Below are 17,858 nucleotides of genomic sequence, written 5' to 3' on the forward strand. Positions count from 1 at the left end.
ATATCCGTAAGCGAACGAAACTGTTGTGATACGTTAACTTGCGGTTAATTTCGGATACTTACGGTGGACGTAAGCGAACGCAAACGGACGGGAGGTAAATTTTTTTTGCGGATGGTCTGCGTCCAAGCCACAGGTAGTTACGTTCAATTACGGATAGTTACGTTTGGTTACGGTTACTTGCGTAAGTTTGCGTCCGTGGCGTCCCTCTGCGAAATTTTGAACATTTCAAAATTTCGCAGGTTCGGCGACGTCATTTTGCGTTTCTTTACGGATGAGTTACGGGCAGTTACGTCTACATACGTCCCTGCGGATGCCTGCGTCCACGCTGCGTCCCCCTGCGTCCACTCATTCGTATCTATCCGCGGCGGACGTAATCCATCGTAAAGCACTGTGTGACTGGGGCATTACTCAAGTTATCGCGTAAACGAAAGCGGACGGACGTACGTACAGACGTACGGACGTCCGTACGGACGGACAACCCGAAAACATAATGCCTCCGGCACCACTTCGTGGCGGAGGCATAAAAAGAAAAGACGAATTAAAACCTCTTTAATTTCTTATAACAGGGAATTGCGCTGAAGCCCCCATCCCCCCTTTTTTTTTGCTTGTCAGATGATTAAGCCTGAAGTCACTATATATAATATGCATATACAGGGTGGCCCAAAAAGAACGGAGCACCTATGATCTTTAATTTCAGCAATATTGTTGCAAATATGTCATCAATTTGCATACTGTTGGAAAGGCCGTTCTTTTTCCAACAGGATGACACCAAGTTCTTTAATTTTGGTTAATGTGTTATGATTTTAGGATCATTTTTGTCAACCCTTGCAATTTTCAAAATATGATCATTTTACACTCTCAGAGATACCGAAACCAGCGAGAATTCGGCTTGCCATAGAACCAGTAGCATTCACAATGATATTCACAATGACATTCACATTATTCACAATAATAACGGACAATGACAATCACATCATCCGCCCCACATTCCACACATTGTGAACGCTACTGGTTCTATGGCAAGCCGAATTCTCGCTGGTTTCGGTATCTCTGAGAGTACAAAATGATCATAATTTGAAAATTGCACGGGTTGACAAAAATGATCCTAAAATCATAACACATTAACCAAAATTAAAGAACTTGGTGTCATTCTGTTGGAAAAAGAATGGCCTTTTTAGCAGTATGCAAAATGATGACATATTTGCAACAATATTGCTGAAGTTAAAGATCATAGGTTTTCCGTTCTTTTTGGGCCACCCTGTATATATATATATATATATATATATATATATATATATATATATATATATGTTATATAATATATATATATGTTATAATTATAATATATATATACCGTAGTTATGGGTAAACTCGGCCTAGCGGGTAAAGTCGGCCGCCAGCGCGCACAGTACAATTTTATGTACTGTGCGCGCTGGCGGCCGACTTTACCCACTAGGCCGAGTTTACCCATAACTACGGTATATATATATATATATATATATATATATATATATATATATGTGTGTGTGTGTGTGTGTGTGTGTGTATTTGCGCCCCCGCCTTTACGGTGGATCCGCCACTGTTAACAGTATTTGTGTACATGGCGCCACAATCTAAACCTGAGAGGGGGAGGGATCTGAGCTTGTGTTCTAAAAGGTTAATGTTTATTCTCCGCAGTGTAGATCGCGTAGACATCAAATCGCATGGACTGTGCTTTCCCTGGGAGCGCTTATGCTCTTCTATACACGCCTTACAATCCGACGAAGGAGGTACTCTTGTTAGCTTGGCGGTATTGTATTCAACTGCAGACTGCAGAGACGGCATTCTGTTCCCATGCTCCAAGCGCTCACAAGTAAATCACGCGCTCTTTGTCAGGAATATCAAGGCTAGGACTCGGGCGAGGTCCACTAAAACAAGTGATATCAGGTAAGACAGTTAAGCTTAATTATACCAAATGCGTATATATACTTAGGTACCTACATCGTATGATAGAACCGCTTACCTCAACTACACCAAAGTACGCCTCAAGCTGAAAATGTCTTGACACGGGTTTACCTTAATTTTTTAGGTTTATTTCAATCCCTGTACCGATTCATCTACCAGTACGAATATAGTCGATATATTACTTTGCCTGTGGTTCTTCATTGAATATTTGTCACTTGAATTTACACTGCCTAATGACTGTGACTGTTAAAAACAAAGATCCATAGGGTATACGAATAGCATATCAATTATTACTGTCGTGACATATCTGTGGCGGTCAATACATAGAGATCAGTAATTTCCCATTGGCGCTGTCATGGGAGTACAATACCAATACGTGTATAGAAGTGACATGTTAGACTCTTGTCCGGTCAGTTACAGGTTAACTGCAATTGTTTACCGAGTGTTTCTAAAAGGAATTGTTGAGATTAAGCCAGATAAATCTAAGTTAGAGCATGCGACAGGAACGTCCCTCAAGTCGTTGATACTCTTTATCTAGGAAGTGTTCGAAAGATTTAAACACAATGTTTTATAATAATGTGTGGGGTTAATGTGAAGAAACTAAGACTCGTATTAATTGTGTGAATTTCTATATGCCTTCACAACAATCACCTTCCGTCATTCAACAAGTGGACAGATGATTTAATTATTTCTTTCCTTTCATTTAAACTTGTATTTGCAATCCATGTCAATTTTGTTTTACAAGGCTTTTAGTATTGCTCAAACAATTTTGCATTTCTTTTTCTATTAAACCAGACAAAATTTCTTAAGAATGGCGGATGACTCAGAGTTGGCGTATGTCCGACGTATACATGACTATGACGGAATTAACTACGGAAATCTGGTCCTAGATTCTAGCATTGAAGCTATGCGGACATTTGAAGTTCGTCCTGATGACACATGGGTCATTACCTATCCAAAAGCAGGTGAGTTGTTGATGCGTTTAGTGACTGGGAAAAATGCAATAACTATACACTTTGTAAATCATCGCAGTGCTAAAGGGACTGTACAGTACTGGTTGAGGTGAGGATTCAGCTTGTAACGTTTTGCGAGATATTTAGAAACCACTCTATATGAAATGTTAAAGAGCATACAACTCTAAGGGGAATCAAAAGTTTATTTAATGAAATCGTTTAGAAATGACTGAGATATCTAAAACAAGGTAAAACAAAGAGATCCTAATGAAAGTCGTGGCCTGTCAATTATTATTAGGATCGGTGTTTTCTTTTATATCTCAGCCATTTCAAGAACAATTCTTAACCAAATAAACATCTCCTTGAAACGATGCTCTTTCATATTTCATAAGAGGTTTTTCAATGTCTCACCAAAAATGTTATAAACCTGAATCCTCACCTCAACCAGTACTGCACAGTCCCTTTAAAGTAATGTTTACCGGTTTCAAGCATTGATCTATAAGAGCTCAGCTATGAAATATTTGGCAAAACATACACAATGCAGCACTTTAAAATGATGATCTTTTCGGATGTGTGTTCTTTGATAAAGCACAGTCACTTAATTGTTTCAAAACACATGCTTATTGCAGCTGTTTATTTTACTCCAGATTATAAAAGATGCTATATTATCTCCGGTATAATGTGAAAGTACATATCAATGATAAGATCCATTTTTTCTTTAACTGGCAGGAACCCACTGGATGTTGGAAATTGTTGGTCTCATCCTCTCGGACGGCTACCCAGAGAAAATCGACCGCTCTTCCAGCTCTACTCTGATTGAAATGATCGACCTGGACCAGAAACTGCCGGACACTAAGGAGGAGGAAGAACAGAATCCTCCGGACATGACGCCATTCATGGAGAAGATAAAAGAAGCGCCCTCACCGAGAGTCATCCAAACTCATCTCAGACTGAAATACATGCCACGAGACTTGCTTGAAAAAGGAAAGGTAAGCGTAGGAAGGGAATGGAGAGCTAGGGTGGGGAATTTCATCCACTTACAATTTTTGAATGCGCGCTTCACGTGTGTCGCATGTAACTACAACATTTCATATTTCTCTGTTTTGTTACACTGTATTTTTTCTATAGACCTAGTCGTTAGATTGTCATCCTAATATAAGTCATGCTGAGTCTGTGTAAATGCTATATGTGGAGATTATCAAACAATTTTAAAATATGTTTGATGTAAAGAATATATTTCCAGCAAGCATAATATTATAATCATATTCAAGAATAGCAAAGTAAAAGAATAATGAGGGTGGTCAAAAAGCTTGGGCGCTTTTTCCGTATCTGGGCAATTGGTAAATGAGTTTGTTCGCAAAAACCGATAAGTCCATATTTGCCAAATGGGGATATTTGCGATTAAAGGTTAAGAAAAATAAAGAGAATAATAGGGAAATGTTTGCTTCTTTTGACCATAACTTCAAAAATATACTTTTATATGTAGTGACCAATGTATCATTTAAAAGGTATTATTTTGTACTTTATGACAGAAACCGTATATTTCAAAATCTTCGGAAATGGACTTATCGGTTTTTGCGAACAAACTCTTCGTATAATGGTTAGGGTTAGGTTTAAGGTTAGAGTTTGCGTTAGGGTTAGGAATAGGTTCAAGATTGGGATTAGGGTTATCGTAAGGGAGAGGGTCTGGGATAATTTTCCCGGGGGTATGAATTGTCCTAGAACCATCTATAAAATCAGGTTCCTCATGAGATGCAAAACGTTTTATCTTAAATCAACGTCGTAAAGACACTCCACAAATTGAAAAAGTGACTGCTAAGACACAATGTGAAAAAAAAAGAAGAAGAGAAAATGACCATTATAAAGCAAACAAGCTTGTGCTTAATCACCCTGTAAAGCAAGGGTATAAGTAGAGCAAGTAGGAAGGAAAGAAAACATAAACAAGCAAGCAAAAAGCCGTGATACTATATGGTCGTGGCAACTGAATGTAAACAAGACAGTGCTAAACAACACTTGGACCAGTGTTGTCTAGCACTTTTCTTCGTTCGTTTTCGGAATAAAAAAATATATATTTTCGGATTAAGGACCCTTTGGAACAACGAACGTTTCATTTTCGGTTAGTGAATATTCAGAATAACGAACCTTCGGAATAACGAATCTTCGGTTTACGATGCTTCGTAATACCGAACCTTCGAATAATGAACTGTAACGCCCTGGCTTTGCCTCAGAAGCCAGCAAGAAGTCTTTTAGGTTGACGTGCGTCATGAGACTGATCAAACAGGCAACTGCATGCCGACCCTTGCTGGCTAATACCTCCTGATCGATGTATAAAGTGCATGTACCTCAAGTTTTCGATATTATGCATTTCATGTATTTTGCTTCTCCTTGTTTTGTCACCATGCACACTATGACATAATTATCATTATAATGGAGAAAGTGGCAAAGTAGCATAATTATTACGTTGACTGAATCCATTTTTATGAACTAAAACCCTAAAAGTTGACCCACACGTAAGCTTTCCATTTACACAAATCATAATCACGAACACGTATACTTCTTCTTGGCTTTGCTTCGTAAACGAAGATTTAGGGGCATTGACGTCCACGTCTGGCGCAAGCTCGCTGGTGGCTGAAGAGGCCAATTCGTGACAGGCACAATCGACCACAACGGCTGCAGGGGAATGACAAGTCCGGGTTTTGTGTTGTGGCAACACGGTTCTTCCTCCTTCTTCGCTTTTCTTCGAGAGTAGCCCTACGGTTGTTCTCAAAGGAGGACACTGATTGGTGGACTGTTTGTCGCCAGGACCCTCGGTCAGCGGCAAGGGATGACCACTGCCGATAGTCGATGTTGCAGGTAGATAGAGACTTTTTCAGAGAGTCTTTGTACCTCTTCTTTGGTGCTCCTCTGTTACGGTGCCCAGTGGAGAGTTCACCATAGAGAGTGATCTTGGGTAGACGGTGATCCTCCATTCTCGTGACGTGCCCTGCCCATCGCAACTGCGTTTTCAACAGCATGGCCTCGACACTGGTGATCCCTGCTTGTTGAAGCACATCCACGTTTGTGATGTAGTCGCTCCAATGGATGTTGAGGATAGAGCGCAGACATCGTTGGTGGAAACGTTCCAGGAGTCGTAGGTGGTGTCTGTAAGTGACCCAGGACTCAGAGCCATACAGGAGGGTGGTAAGTACCGCAGCTCTGTAAACACTGATCTTTGTGACTTTCTTGAGGTGCTTGTTTTTCCAGACACGTCTGTGGAGTCTGCCAAAAGCACTATTAGCCTTTGCCAGTCTATTATCCACTTCCTTGTTGATTTTTGCATCAGAGGAGATGATACATCCCAGGTAGGTGAACTGTTTGACTGCCTTCAATTCTTTCTCACAGATTGTAATGTGGGGTGGGCAATACGCTTCCTGGGGGGCAGGCTGATGGAGAACCTCTGTCTTCTTCAGGCTGACTTCGAGACCAAAGAGCTGAGATGTCTCTGCAAAGCAGGATGTTACACGTTGCAGGGCAGCCTCTGTATGGGTTACGAGGGCAGCATCATCGGCAAAAAGTAGCTCTCGAATCAGTTGCTCTACAGTCTTGGTGTGGGCCTGTAGACGTCGTAAGTTGAACAGGCTACCATCGGTGCGGTATCGAATGTAAATGCCGTCCTCGTCACCGAGGTCATCCGTGGTCCGTTTAAGCATCATGCTGAAGAAGATAATGAAAGTATTATAGACATTGTTTTAATTGGCAGGTCCATTAGGCCTGCGGATTGAGGCTGAATTTGGGGGTCAACTGGCAACTATCGTATAACAAACAAATTTTGTAATTTTTTGAAAGTATATGTCTTAACAAACTTACCAGTAAAATTTACCCGAAATTTCTGCGTCGGAACATGCTCAAATGACGTCATCAATATGGCCACCCCAAAACCAAAAAAAAAAAAAAAAAAAAAAAAAAAATCAATTAGAATTTTAGGATATCTCAAGTGTTCATTATACAACTGACATTATAATCATTAGATAAGTTGCCAGTGTATGTATTTCTTATTTCCTGCCTTTCTTCAAACAAAATTGGGCCCATTTGTGACCTCTTTTCAAAAAATCTGAGCCCAAAGTAGATCATTTCTATGGCAACTTTATGCTGAAAACATTTTTTTTTCTCAAACAAAAAATGCAACACCCTCTCAACGATAAACACCATTCTAAATTTATATAAGTATGTAAATTTAATAGACTAGAGTTGAGACCTAACCTGTGAGAGACCATAGCTACCATGGTTACACTCAAATTTGCCTGTAGCCATTACGTGAGTATAACACAGCTGTCCAGATATCACAGTTTTCATTATTAGTGGTGTATTATGTATATTCCATCTCAGTAGCTGGATTTTTTGTTGTTTTTCGTTTTGCATTTGGCACAATCATAAGACAATCTGACATTTCGTTCAAGCCAATTAGGCATAGAACATAGATTAAGTCAATTTCTCATATTAGATGAGACCCTCCTCCACCTCAGCCCCCCTTGTTAGTTCATGGCTGTTCCTTTCTTACAGTCCTGTAGGGTGTTTCACCAAACTTCTCATTGGTTTCAGTTTCACTTCACTGGTTTCAGTCTCGCTATCTCACTTTTTTTATTATGTTTCAGTCACGAGGACTTGATAAGTGAAACTGAAAACACTAATTGACACTGATCTCACTGAAATCAATGTCGGTGAAACGGGTCTTGCATGGATTTCTGTACGATATCAAAGCAAGCTCATTATACTCGATGGACTACTACAACAAATACTGTACTTCTGAAAGAAATGAAGCACTGTTAACAGAAACTGGATACACATTTTGTCATAGATCACATTAGTCCAGTCAAAATAGGGTTTCACCCACCATACTAATTGCAGTAGGAAATTCCACTACAGTGCTACTTGTTATGGGCTACTAAACACCTTACTCAAAGTCCCAAGAAATCCAGTGGGGCATAGTGGCTAAATTTCCATAATATGCAAATTAGCACCCATTATGATAAAAATACAGTGTTTCCATGAAAACTATGCTTCTAGGTTTTAGATTGGAACACCGAAAGTGTTGAAACCTATGTTTATAATGTCAGTTAGTGTGATGCAAACATTCGCCATGACATGTACGTAGTCTGGGCCTCATTTGCATAATATGCAAATTAGCTCCCATAGGCCTAATGATAAAAATACAGTGTTTCCATGAAAAAAAAAATGCTTCAGGGATTGAGACTGGAACACCGAAAGTGTTGAAATCTATGTTTACGATGTCAGTTCGTGCGATGCAACTATTTCCATGTAGGCCCTACATAGTCTGGGCCTCATTTGCATAGTATGCAAATTAGCTCCCATAATGATAAAAATACAGTATTTCCATGAAAACATTGCTTCTAGGTTTCAGATTGGAACACCGAAAATGTTGAAACCTATGTTTGCAATGTGAGTTAGTGCGATGCAAACATTTCCACGTAGGCCTATATAATCTCGGCCTCTTGCATAATATGCAAAGGGTTCCGAGCCAACGGAATATTCTAATGCATCAAGGTGCCCGATATGAGCATATCAAGAGTGTTCAAATATGATATTTCAGTTTCTCTTCACCAAACCCAAACTTTACAGCCTTAGTAAACTAGCATGAATAATATCATAAAATTAGAGTCTGTTATCCACCAGATAATGATAGCTTAAAAGTACGAAATTAAACAAGTGTCAACATCTATAACTTGTCTAATTTTGTAATGAATGAACTCTATTTGGAGGGTGGTTTGCTCGAATCTTGATGATTCATCTCTTGCATCCTTGAGGGTTTTGAGATATTGAAGATGGCACAGTCAAAGGAAACCCTGTAGGTAGTGCCCAAAGTCACCCCAGTCGATCATATTATCCCCACGACCATTTACACAGCATGCATCAACCAACGCGATTTCCGTTGTTTTAAGCGTACGAGATTTTTTTTTTTTTTAAGTCGTTTGGCCGTCTAGCAAAGACTCTTTTATTTCCATGAAATAGAATTGGCAGTGACAGAGACATTTTCCTACAATGTGTATAATTATCTTTAAAAAGTGGTGCACAGTCAAAGCGACTCGTAGGGAGGTACCCGAATTCATACCTATACTCTCACGGATCGGTACAAAACATAATTATACACACGTGAATACAGCTGTTTGAAGCGAAAAAACTCTGTGCATAACGTCCTTTTAGTTTCATTTCCATTAAAATTCAGTGAAAGTTATAGAAGAATTTTTGTTCTACAATATCTATAGAGTAAAAATGGTTCACATACGAAGGCAACCACGTGGAGGGCGCCAAAAATTACCCCACCCAAAGGCAGTCTATAAGACATGCAATAATCATGTACCAACGCAAATACATAATTATGTTCTATGGGTACATGCCTTTAAACAGTCCTTTTGGTCCTCTAGCAAAGAAACTTTAATTAAATGAAATTCAACGGAGTCAACAGACGATATATTGCTCTGCAATTTTGACTTACACTGACATAGTTAGAGTGGTTATCATTCGAAGGGAGCGTACTATATGGGAAGTACCCACATTAATTGCCTCTATACATGACTCTTTGTAAGGCAAATATCAACGCAATTACAGTCGTTCCAAAAGTGCATGTCTCAAAAAAGAAGTCGTTCCTTGAGTTTTATGACTATCACTTGAGTTTTATGTTTATGTATAATTATCGTATGGTGCTATCATCATTGTAAATTCGTTTCATTCGACATAGTTTTACGCACCTCATTTTCTTTTACAAAGAAAGTGATGTCTCGATCTGTTCTTGTTGAAAATGAAATAAAAATTAAATTGAGTCGTATTGAATTGGATTCCTGCCATATCAAGACACTTTTTTTCTATAAAAGTTGCCGGGGTAGAGATAAAATAACAACATTGATCTACAATGTCTATGCAGTCCAAAGGGCTCACTTGCAAAGACCACCTTAGGAGAGGTGCTCAAAGTAACTCCATGCATCCTAAAGGCGATGAAAAACATGCAGTATACAACCGAGAAAAATGTTTCATGGTTACATACCTCTGAAAAGCTCTTCCGCCTGTGTAGCACATACGCTTTTATGTTCGTAAAATGCAATTAAGGTGATATAGGACACGTTGCTTTACAATATATATTTTGTCAAGCCCTTGGGAAGTGCCCAGATTACCCCTACCCTGACCGTCGTGGTCCTGAAACAGATTAACAAAACATGCATTTATGCCAAAGCAAACTCACTTGTACATGCATGTAAAATCGTTTTGCCGAGTGGTAAGTAAAGACACTTTACTTTTCATGATTTCTAAATGGTAGAGACACTGCTTTGCAATCATCATATAGTCAAAGGGGTGCACATTCAACGGCAACCGAGTGGGATGTGTTCAAAATCATCTAACCCCACGGCAATCATATGGCAATATAGAAACATGCACTAGCATACAGCACAAATATGTTTCAATTTTCCATGCCTTCACATTTTCCCGATCGTTACGGTTGTAGAGCAATAGCCCTTTTGTTTGTAAGAAATGCAATATAATTACAAAAAGAAAACTATATTGTCAAAAGGGTGAACATTCAGAAGCAATCCCTTGGGAAATCTCCAGAATTACACCGCCGCTCAAGACCCGTAATTACATCACACGGATACTATGAACGCAAATGCCGACGTTCTTTCGTGCATGCATGGTTTTAGAAGTAGTTGCAGCAATACGGCTACACACTTTTATATCAATGAATGTCGTGGAAATGATAGGAAAAGCGTTGCTTCCAAATATCTATTTAGTGGGAGGATGTACATTAAATGCCAATCCTGTGGGATGTGCCCCCAAAGTGCACCACCCTCATGGCAATATAGAAAACATTGAATATCATTAACGCGAATACACTATATGTTCCAAACATATATGTTTTCAAACTTCGATCGAGCCGTAAATCAAGGGCACTTTTGTTCTCAAAAATACGTTGTACTTAATAGAGGAGACATTGCTCAACAATATCCATATCGTCAAGAGGGTGAACATTAAAAGACAACCCCATGGGATTTGTCCAAAGTACACCTACGCTCAAGCCCCCTTAAGACAAAATATAGATATTAGCAACACAAACATCGTTGTTCTATAGCGTGGATGGTTTTAAAAGCAGTTCCGGCAATATAGCAAATACACTTTTTAACAATGAAAAGTCATGGAAATGATAGAAGAGGTTTAACTTTACAAGATCTATGCAGTGAAGAGGGTGGACATTAAATGGCAACCCTGAGGTATGTGCCAAAAATATTCCACCCTCACGGCAATATATAAGACATATAAAATCCTATAACGCGAATATTATTATATATGTTCCAAACGTGTATGATTTCAAAATGCCATCGTGCCATACAGCAAAGGCACTTTTATGTCCAAGAAATACAACTTATTAACAGAGGAGACATTGCTCTACAATAAATAAATTGTCAAAAGGGTGAACATTTAAAATTAATCCCTTGAGAAGTGTCTAAATTCACACCTAAGCTTACGCCCTCTTGTTACAGAACACATAACATTAGCAACGCAAATACCGTTGTTCTAGCGTGAATGGTTGTAAAAGTAGTCCCGGCAATACAGCAAATACAATTTTCATCGACGGGAAGCAATGGAAATGATAGAAGAGACTTAACTTTACAAGATCTATACAGTGAAGAGGGTGCGCATTAAACGGCAACCATGTGGGATGTGCCAAAAATACTCCACCCTCACCGCAATATAAAAAACACTGTAATATCATATAACGCAAATATGTATATGTTCCAAACGTGCATGTTTTCGAAATTCCATCGTGCCGTATTGCAAAGGCACTTTTGTATACAAAAATGCAACCAATTACTAGAGGAAGCATTGCTCTACAATAGCTACATTTTAAAAAAGGTGAACATTCAAAGGTAAGCTTTGAGGAGGTGTCTAAATTTACACCTACACTCACGGCCTTTATTACAAAATACGGATATTAGCAACGCAAATACAGTTGTTCTAACGTGAATTGTTTTAAAAGTAGGTCCGGCAATGCAGCAAATATACTCTTACATCAATGAAAAGTCATCGAAATGATAGAAGATTTACCATACAAGATCTACATGATAAAGAGGGTGCTTATATTGAAGGGCGACCCGGTGCCGTGTGCCCCCAAAATGCCCTTTATCCCCTTGGCAATATAGAAAACATATATTATCCTATGACGCGAATATATTATGTTTCAAACGTACATGCTGTCATGCCTTATAGCAAGGGCACGATTGTTTCCAAGAAATGCAATGTAATTAATACAGATTGTCACATAGTTCTTTACCTCAAATGTGACATCCATATTAATATATTTTGATAAACAGAATACACAAGCAAAATGACACTTGACAGATATGTTGAAATTGCACTCTCATTCCATTGCGTAAACCTGTTTCCGAAGCTCTTTCTCGTTGCCATGGAAACAATTTTGGTGACCATGGTTAGCCTTACAATAAGTTGAGTCATCTAGTGACTGGATACGTTTACTGGGCACCTACTTATTTGAAAGTTATTAAGCTTAATTTATAACTATTTGCGTAGAAGGAATTACATTTTATCATTTAGGGTTTTTTTTTCATGAAAGCGTTACCATGGCAATGACTATATTCCCCCATATTAACACATGATTAAGACGGAAATTGGTTCGGCACTTCGCTAAAACCAACAAGACACATCAAAAAATATATATTTAGGCATTCTTATTATATTTCAACAAATTAAATGAAAATTATGAAAACTATTATGAATTTTTTGTTTATTTCTACTACGTCAGTGTAAGGTTGCTATAGAAACGCTATTGGTATGCGTACAACTCACCAGCTCAACTGAAAATGAGCATGATTGATGGCTGATGACCTGAGGTACATGAGAAATAGCATTACTGTAGCTAGAATTACCTCCTTTCCGAAAAATTCAATTTTTATTATTAGAGATGTCGAAGTGACAATTACTCTGGCAAAATTGCAGATCTTAAGAGGCCATTTTGATGACGTCATTTGAGCATGTTCCGATTAGATTTTTTTGGGTAAATTTCAGGTGGGATATTGTCAGGATGTATACTTTTTAAAAAAGTTAGAATTTGCTTGTTATACGATAGTTGCCAGTTGAACCTTTTTTAAGCCACTTTTTGGCCATCGTCTGCAGGCCTACATCAGTGTAGATAGGTCTTGACGCTTTAATAGTCGTGCCTGCACGAAGTAGCAAAGTTTGTCTCGTAATGTGAATATCTAATATTAACGATATCACTGCACGTAATTACTAAGATGAAGGCACACTGAATCAACGATGAATAAGAATAAAGAGATTGTTGACGTCATATTCATGCAGGCAATCTACGTGGCTCGGAACCCAAAGGACACTGCGGTGTCATGGTACAACTTTACGAAGAACTACCCCAGAGATATTCCTTTCTCGTGGGAGAAAAACATTCAGCAGTTTGTCGACGGAAGTGAGTATACATAAGCTGTCTAAATTCGGTAAATATTTTTCTAAATCAACATTCAGAGCTCCAGACGGAAAGGTCAATTGGGACCACCGGAACGTCTGCCATCTTCTCCTCACATCAAGCTTTGGACCAGAAGCATCGGGAGAAAATTCAGCTCTTACTTGAAAGTGTATAGCAGAACATCTATTTTTATCGAAAAAGTAGATTACAAAAGTGTAGTCAATGCATCCAAACTCTAATATTCTCATTGTTACATCAAAGCTAACTCCAATAATTTTGATGTGAAATGAATAAACTGTTCTGAAATTCCACTAATAATTGAAAGAATATGAAGAGAGTCATGTGTCATGAAAGTTTCGAAAAGGTAAAATAACTGTCACACCCGTATTTGCATATTGGTGGATGACGTCATCGCACGTCAAACAAACGGTCGATTTCCCATATTGAAAAGAATTTGAAAAGAGGAATATTTAACGTGCATGTGCATAAAGTGAGAAATGACTTGACAGGTTTTGACTGTATGGGTAAGCAATGATGAGATTTTGAAGCGATGATATAATGAGGGTATCATACACTAAAAGTAAATAAATTGTATAATGTCCATCTTAAAGGTGGACATTATAAAATTCATTGTTGCTTTTTCACTAGCTTTTTTCTTGATTTTTATTGGTTGCTTTTTCAATAAAATCTTTGCAGCAAATCTTTTTACCTAAGTGGGGCCCACATTCTACAAGCTCTGTCTTTTTAGTGAGTCCCTCTGTTTGTTTGTTTTTTTTTTCACACAGCGCATATTGAAAATTATTTCACTTTCGTTACTTTACCAACCATTGTAATGTATCCTTATTGTAAGTTTTTAATCATTGTTTTCTTTGCATATGTTTACATGCATCATTTTGTCACTGAAGAAAGTTACATTTATGTCTATATATTATTTCATTGAAAAAAAAAACCGAAATAAATTTGAACTGAACTGAAGGTACTGTTTATCATTGGGAGCAGTGATTTGAAAATGTTAGAGATATCACATTATTTTGATGCATAATGTGTAGGTCAGTTGTATCACAACACATCCATAAAAATTTAGCAAGAAAACCTAAAATGTAGGGAAATATCACATTGTTCTCAATAAACCATGACTGTAGATGGTTTAGTCTAGAAACATTTTTATAATAACTATTGTTCACATTTTGTATTCTTAACAAAACTTAACATCAATTGTACTGATTAAATTTTTCACATTGGTTGTTTCTATCCCTGACTCACATTTTAGAACTATTTTAAAGCACTAAAGCTGGTTATTTGTTTCATCTGCAAATGGTAAATAATGCCTGTAACCAGGATGGTGAGAGAAGTCACCTCCCTGCTTTAACTTATGAAAATCTTGATTATAAATGAGAGTCTTACATAAAAAAAGGAAAGTTGTCAGTCAGCTCTGCTGAAAGTGTGAGTGAGAATGGGTCATATTTGTTCTTCCAGGTATAGAATATGGACCATGGGCGGATCATCTGAAAGAATTTTGGGAGATTCGACAAGAGAAAAACTTGCTCTTTGTGTGGTACGAAGACATCTTACGGGTATGTAGAAATTTTTCGTTGATGAAATCCACGAAGAAATCATTTACTGCTGTGTTGAAAGGGTGTTTAATGATACCGTATTACAGCTAGCTACAGTTCGTTAGTCCGAAGGTTCATTTGTCCGCACAATGAACCTTGGGGGAAGGGGGGGGGGGATAACGACCTTTATTTCATTTTTTGGATTAACGAATATACCATCTATGATATACACTTGTACAGGACGTTTTGTGTTTAGGAATGACCAACCTTCGGAAAAACGAACCGTATTTTATTTTACATTAATGAGCGCTTGCGTTTATGCAATGTCGAATGTTGGCAAACAGTTGAACAGTGACAGAAACTACCATTATTAACAACTGAGTCTGATTTCTAATGGCTTAGATGTTATTTAGTATCGGCTGACGTTTCTCTGTCAACATGTCAGAAACAATGACAATGCATGATATGTTTTTATATAAAATGAACTGAAATTTGTCGTGCAGGATCCTGTGAAACACATTCGAATGGTGGCTGATCACATTGGACGCCCTCTATCGGATGAGGTTTTACAGAGAGTTGTCGAGAACAGCTCTCTGTCCTCCATGCTGAAGACCTACAAGAAGAAAGCCGATGACCATAAAGAACAGCAGGCAGAGACGCTTAGGCTCACTTTTCTCTTTAAAGGTAAGAGTCTGTACTTGGTAATGAAAGAAAAAAAAAGAAAAGAAAAAAGAAAAAAAAAATATTTCAACAGGATGAAGTTTATATTAGCCCAACAACTATACATGCAGATAACACCCCAACTCTTGAAGTATATAATAGCCCTTACTGATACCGTTATGGTAGGGGGGTGCACAAATTATCCCAAACACATACGCTCTTGAGTCTTAAAAACAACAATAAAAGCAAAACGGCGAAAACTCGCCAAACACACACACACACACACACACACACATGCACACAAGAAATCCCATGAAAAATAAACCATGACAGTTCTGCACTAAGATTCTTTCCATTGGTAGGGGAGATGGGAGACGATCTATCAGACTATCCAAAAACGCTTTTTTGTCCCGTTTACTTGACTTCATCATTATCTCCTTTGCAGGGAAAAAAGGAAAGTGGAAAGACTATTTCACCGTGGCGCAACACGAGATGTTTGAAGAGTGGTTCCAGAAGGAGATGGAGGGGTCTGACATCAAGGTGCCATTCGAATGAGATCTGATCATTAATATGAGGCAAAATTCTGGATTTTCCCCCATTTTTGTGATATGGAATGAGAAATATGATTAACACGTTTTGTTTCAGTGATTCGTTTATATTTTTTTTTCACAGCATCCATTATTTCTGCTCGTAATGTTTGTGTGCAGCGATTCAAATGTCAAAGATCAATGCGCAATATTCACAATTTTTAATCACAATACTGTCTTCGACACGAATTGATGCATATCTTTTCTGTATAACCTTTGGATAAAAAAAATCAATCCCCACAAAATGAATATGTACTTTGAAAGAGAGAGAAAAATATAAAATACAGAATTCTACAAAAATAAACAATGGGAATAAAAACAATGAAGATAATAACATTTTGAAATTTCACATTTTTTGTTTTGTTTACCGGAAAACATTCCTTGACCATAAGTCATTGTGAATATATTATTATTCAAATGAGCGAGTGGATGATGTCATTCCCTCACAATTTGTCGTGTATATGTTAAATATGAAATTGTCATTTTTAGCTAATCCAAGTAAAAGCATGTTCCCACACTTAGATATATCAGAGTTACTATTTGTTCTTCTTTATTTTGAGTAGTCTTATAAAAGACAAGTTTTCTGTTTATACAACTGAAATATGAGATTTTTGTCATTTCTCAATATAAAATGACTAGGAAAACGTGGGAGCACGACATGGTCAAATTGCTGCTTTGAATATTCATAAGGACTGGTCAAGAAATGTCTTCCAAAATGTGCAATTTCAAAATGTCATATCTTCCTTATTTTTTTCCCGATTTTTTGTGGTCATTTTGTATCTTTCTGTAGGGAATATTTTTCTCTTTCTTTTGTAATCTATTTATTTTTGGCTAGATTTCCTCTCTAATGGTAGTCTGCAGTATTTTGTGACGAATCATTACAGTTCCACATCCAGATACCATATTCTTAAAGACGCGTATATCTATCACTGACAAAACCAAGATGTAATCAATGACTAATGAATGAAATGCAGAATAGTCAAAAGTACTTTAGAATGTCATTAGAATTATGTAGTGAATATTTTATCAACATGCGCTCATTATTATCATGATAGGATGACTGGTTTATCCTGTGGGGCTTGATGTTAAAGATTTATGTATGGATGGCAATGGATTTCTATTTAAAAAAAATAGATAAATAAACTGGTACTGAATGTGATCTATAGCCTGACAAAATGTAGTGAGTGAACTATCAGTGTCTTTTAAGGATGTATATACATATATATCATCATAGCAAAAATGGCAGCTGAAATGTATTGGAGCCTCATTAATATGAAACGAATGTATACGAGTGCTTAAGGGAGCACTTAAAACTATTGATATGAACTTTGTTCCAATTGACAGATTTCAGGTCAGAGAGGTCACTCCAAAATAATACATGATTTTCAGGAATGTATATATGTACCAAAGATGACATTGTAAGGATATTTAGGATTTTTTTTTTTTTTTTAGTAATTGTGTCTTTATAGTGTCAAATATTACATCATGATGTAAGTCGAGTATTACCAGCCAATCCGGAGGTACATTTTTAATTAAGAAATGATATTTTCTGTTCTCATGTGAGCTAATAGCGTCATAATCAAGAACTAATTCTTCCAAAAGCTTGTTACCTATCATAGTAGAGGATGATTCAACAGATCACTAATACAAGCAATACCTTTATCTAACCAGTCCTGATATATAAAAA

General features: G+C 37.5%; 1 protein-coding gene across 1 annotated transcript; it reads left to right on the forward strand.

Moving 5' to 3' along the window:
• Positions 1 to 1,764: 1,764 nt before the first annotated feature.
• On the forward strand, positions 1,765 to 17,273 carry LOC139721563 (sulfotransferase 1A1-like). Its single transcript, XM_071632884.1, has 7 exons — positions 1,765 to 1,926; positions 2,740 to 2,909; positions 3,627 to 3,886; positions 13,254 to 13,374; positions 14,848 to 14,945; positions 15,428 to 15,608; positions 16,030 to 17,273. Exons 2-7 carry the CDS (start codon positions 2,756 to 2,758, stop codon positions 16,137 to 16,139), a joined length of 924 nt encoding a protein of 307 aa, XP_071488985.1. The 5' UTR covers positions 1,765 to 1,926; positions 2,740 to 2,755; the 3' UTR covers positions 16,140 to 17,273.
• The last annotated feature ends 585 nt before the right edge of the window (positions 17,274 to 17,858 follow it).

The sequence above is a fragment of the Diadema antillarum genome, unplaced genomic scaffold (genome assembly GCF_040938485.1).
Source record: "Diadema antillarum isolate AM-2024a unplaced genomic scaffold, OU_Dant_1.0 scf00000145, whole genome shotgun sequence".
Lineage (NCBI taxonomy): Eukaryota > Metazoa > Echinodermata > Echinoidea > Diadematoida > Diadematidae > Diadema > Diadema antillarum.

Coding starts and splice junctions, on each gene's coding strand:
- LOC139721563 (XM_071632884.1), top strand. CDS start 2,756: ATGGCGGATGACTCAGAGTTGGCGTATGTCCGACGTATACATGACTAT. Junction 3,887..13,253: donor ACTTGCTTGAAAAAGGAAAG/GTAAGCGTAGGA, acceptor ATATTCATGCAG/GCAATCTACGTGGCTCGGAA. Junction 15,609..16,029: donor GCTCACTTTTCTCTTTAAAG/GTAAGAGTCTGT, acceptor TCTCCTTTGCAG/GGAAAAAAGGAAAGTGGAAA.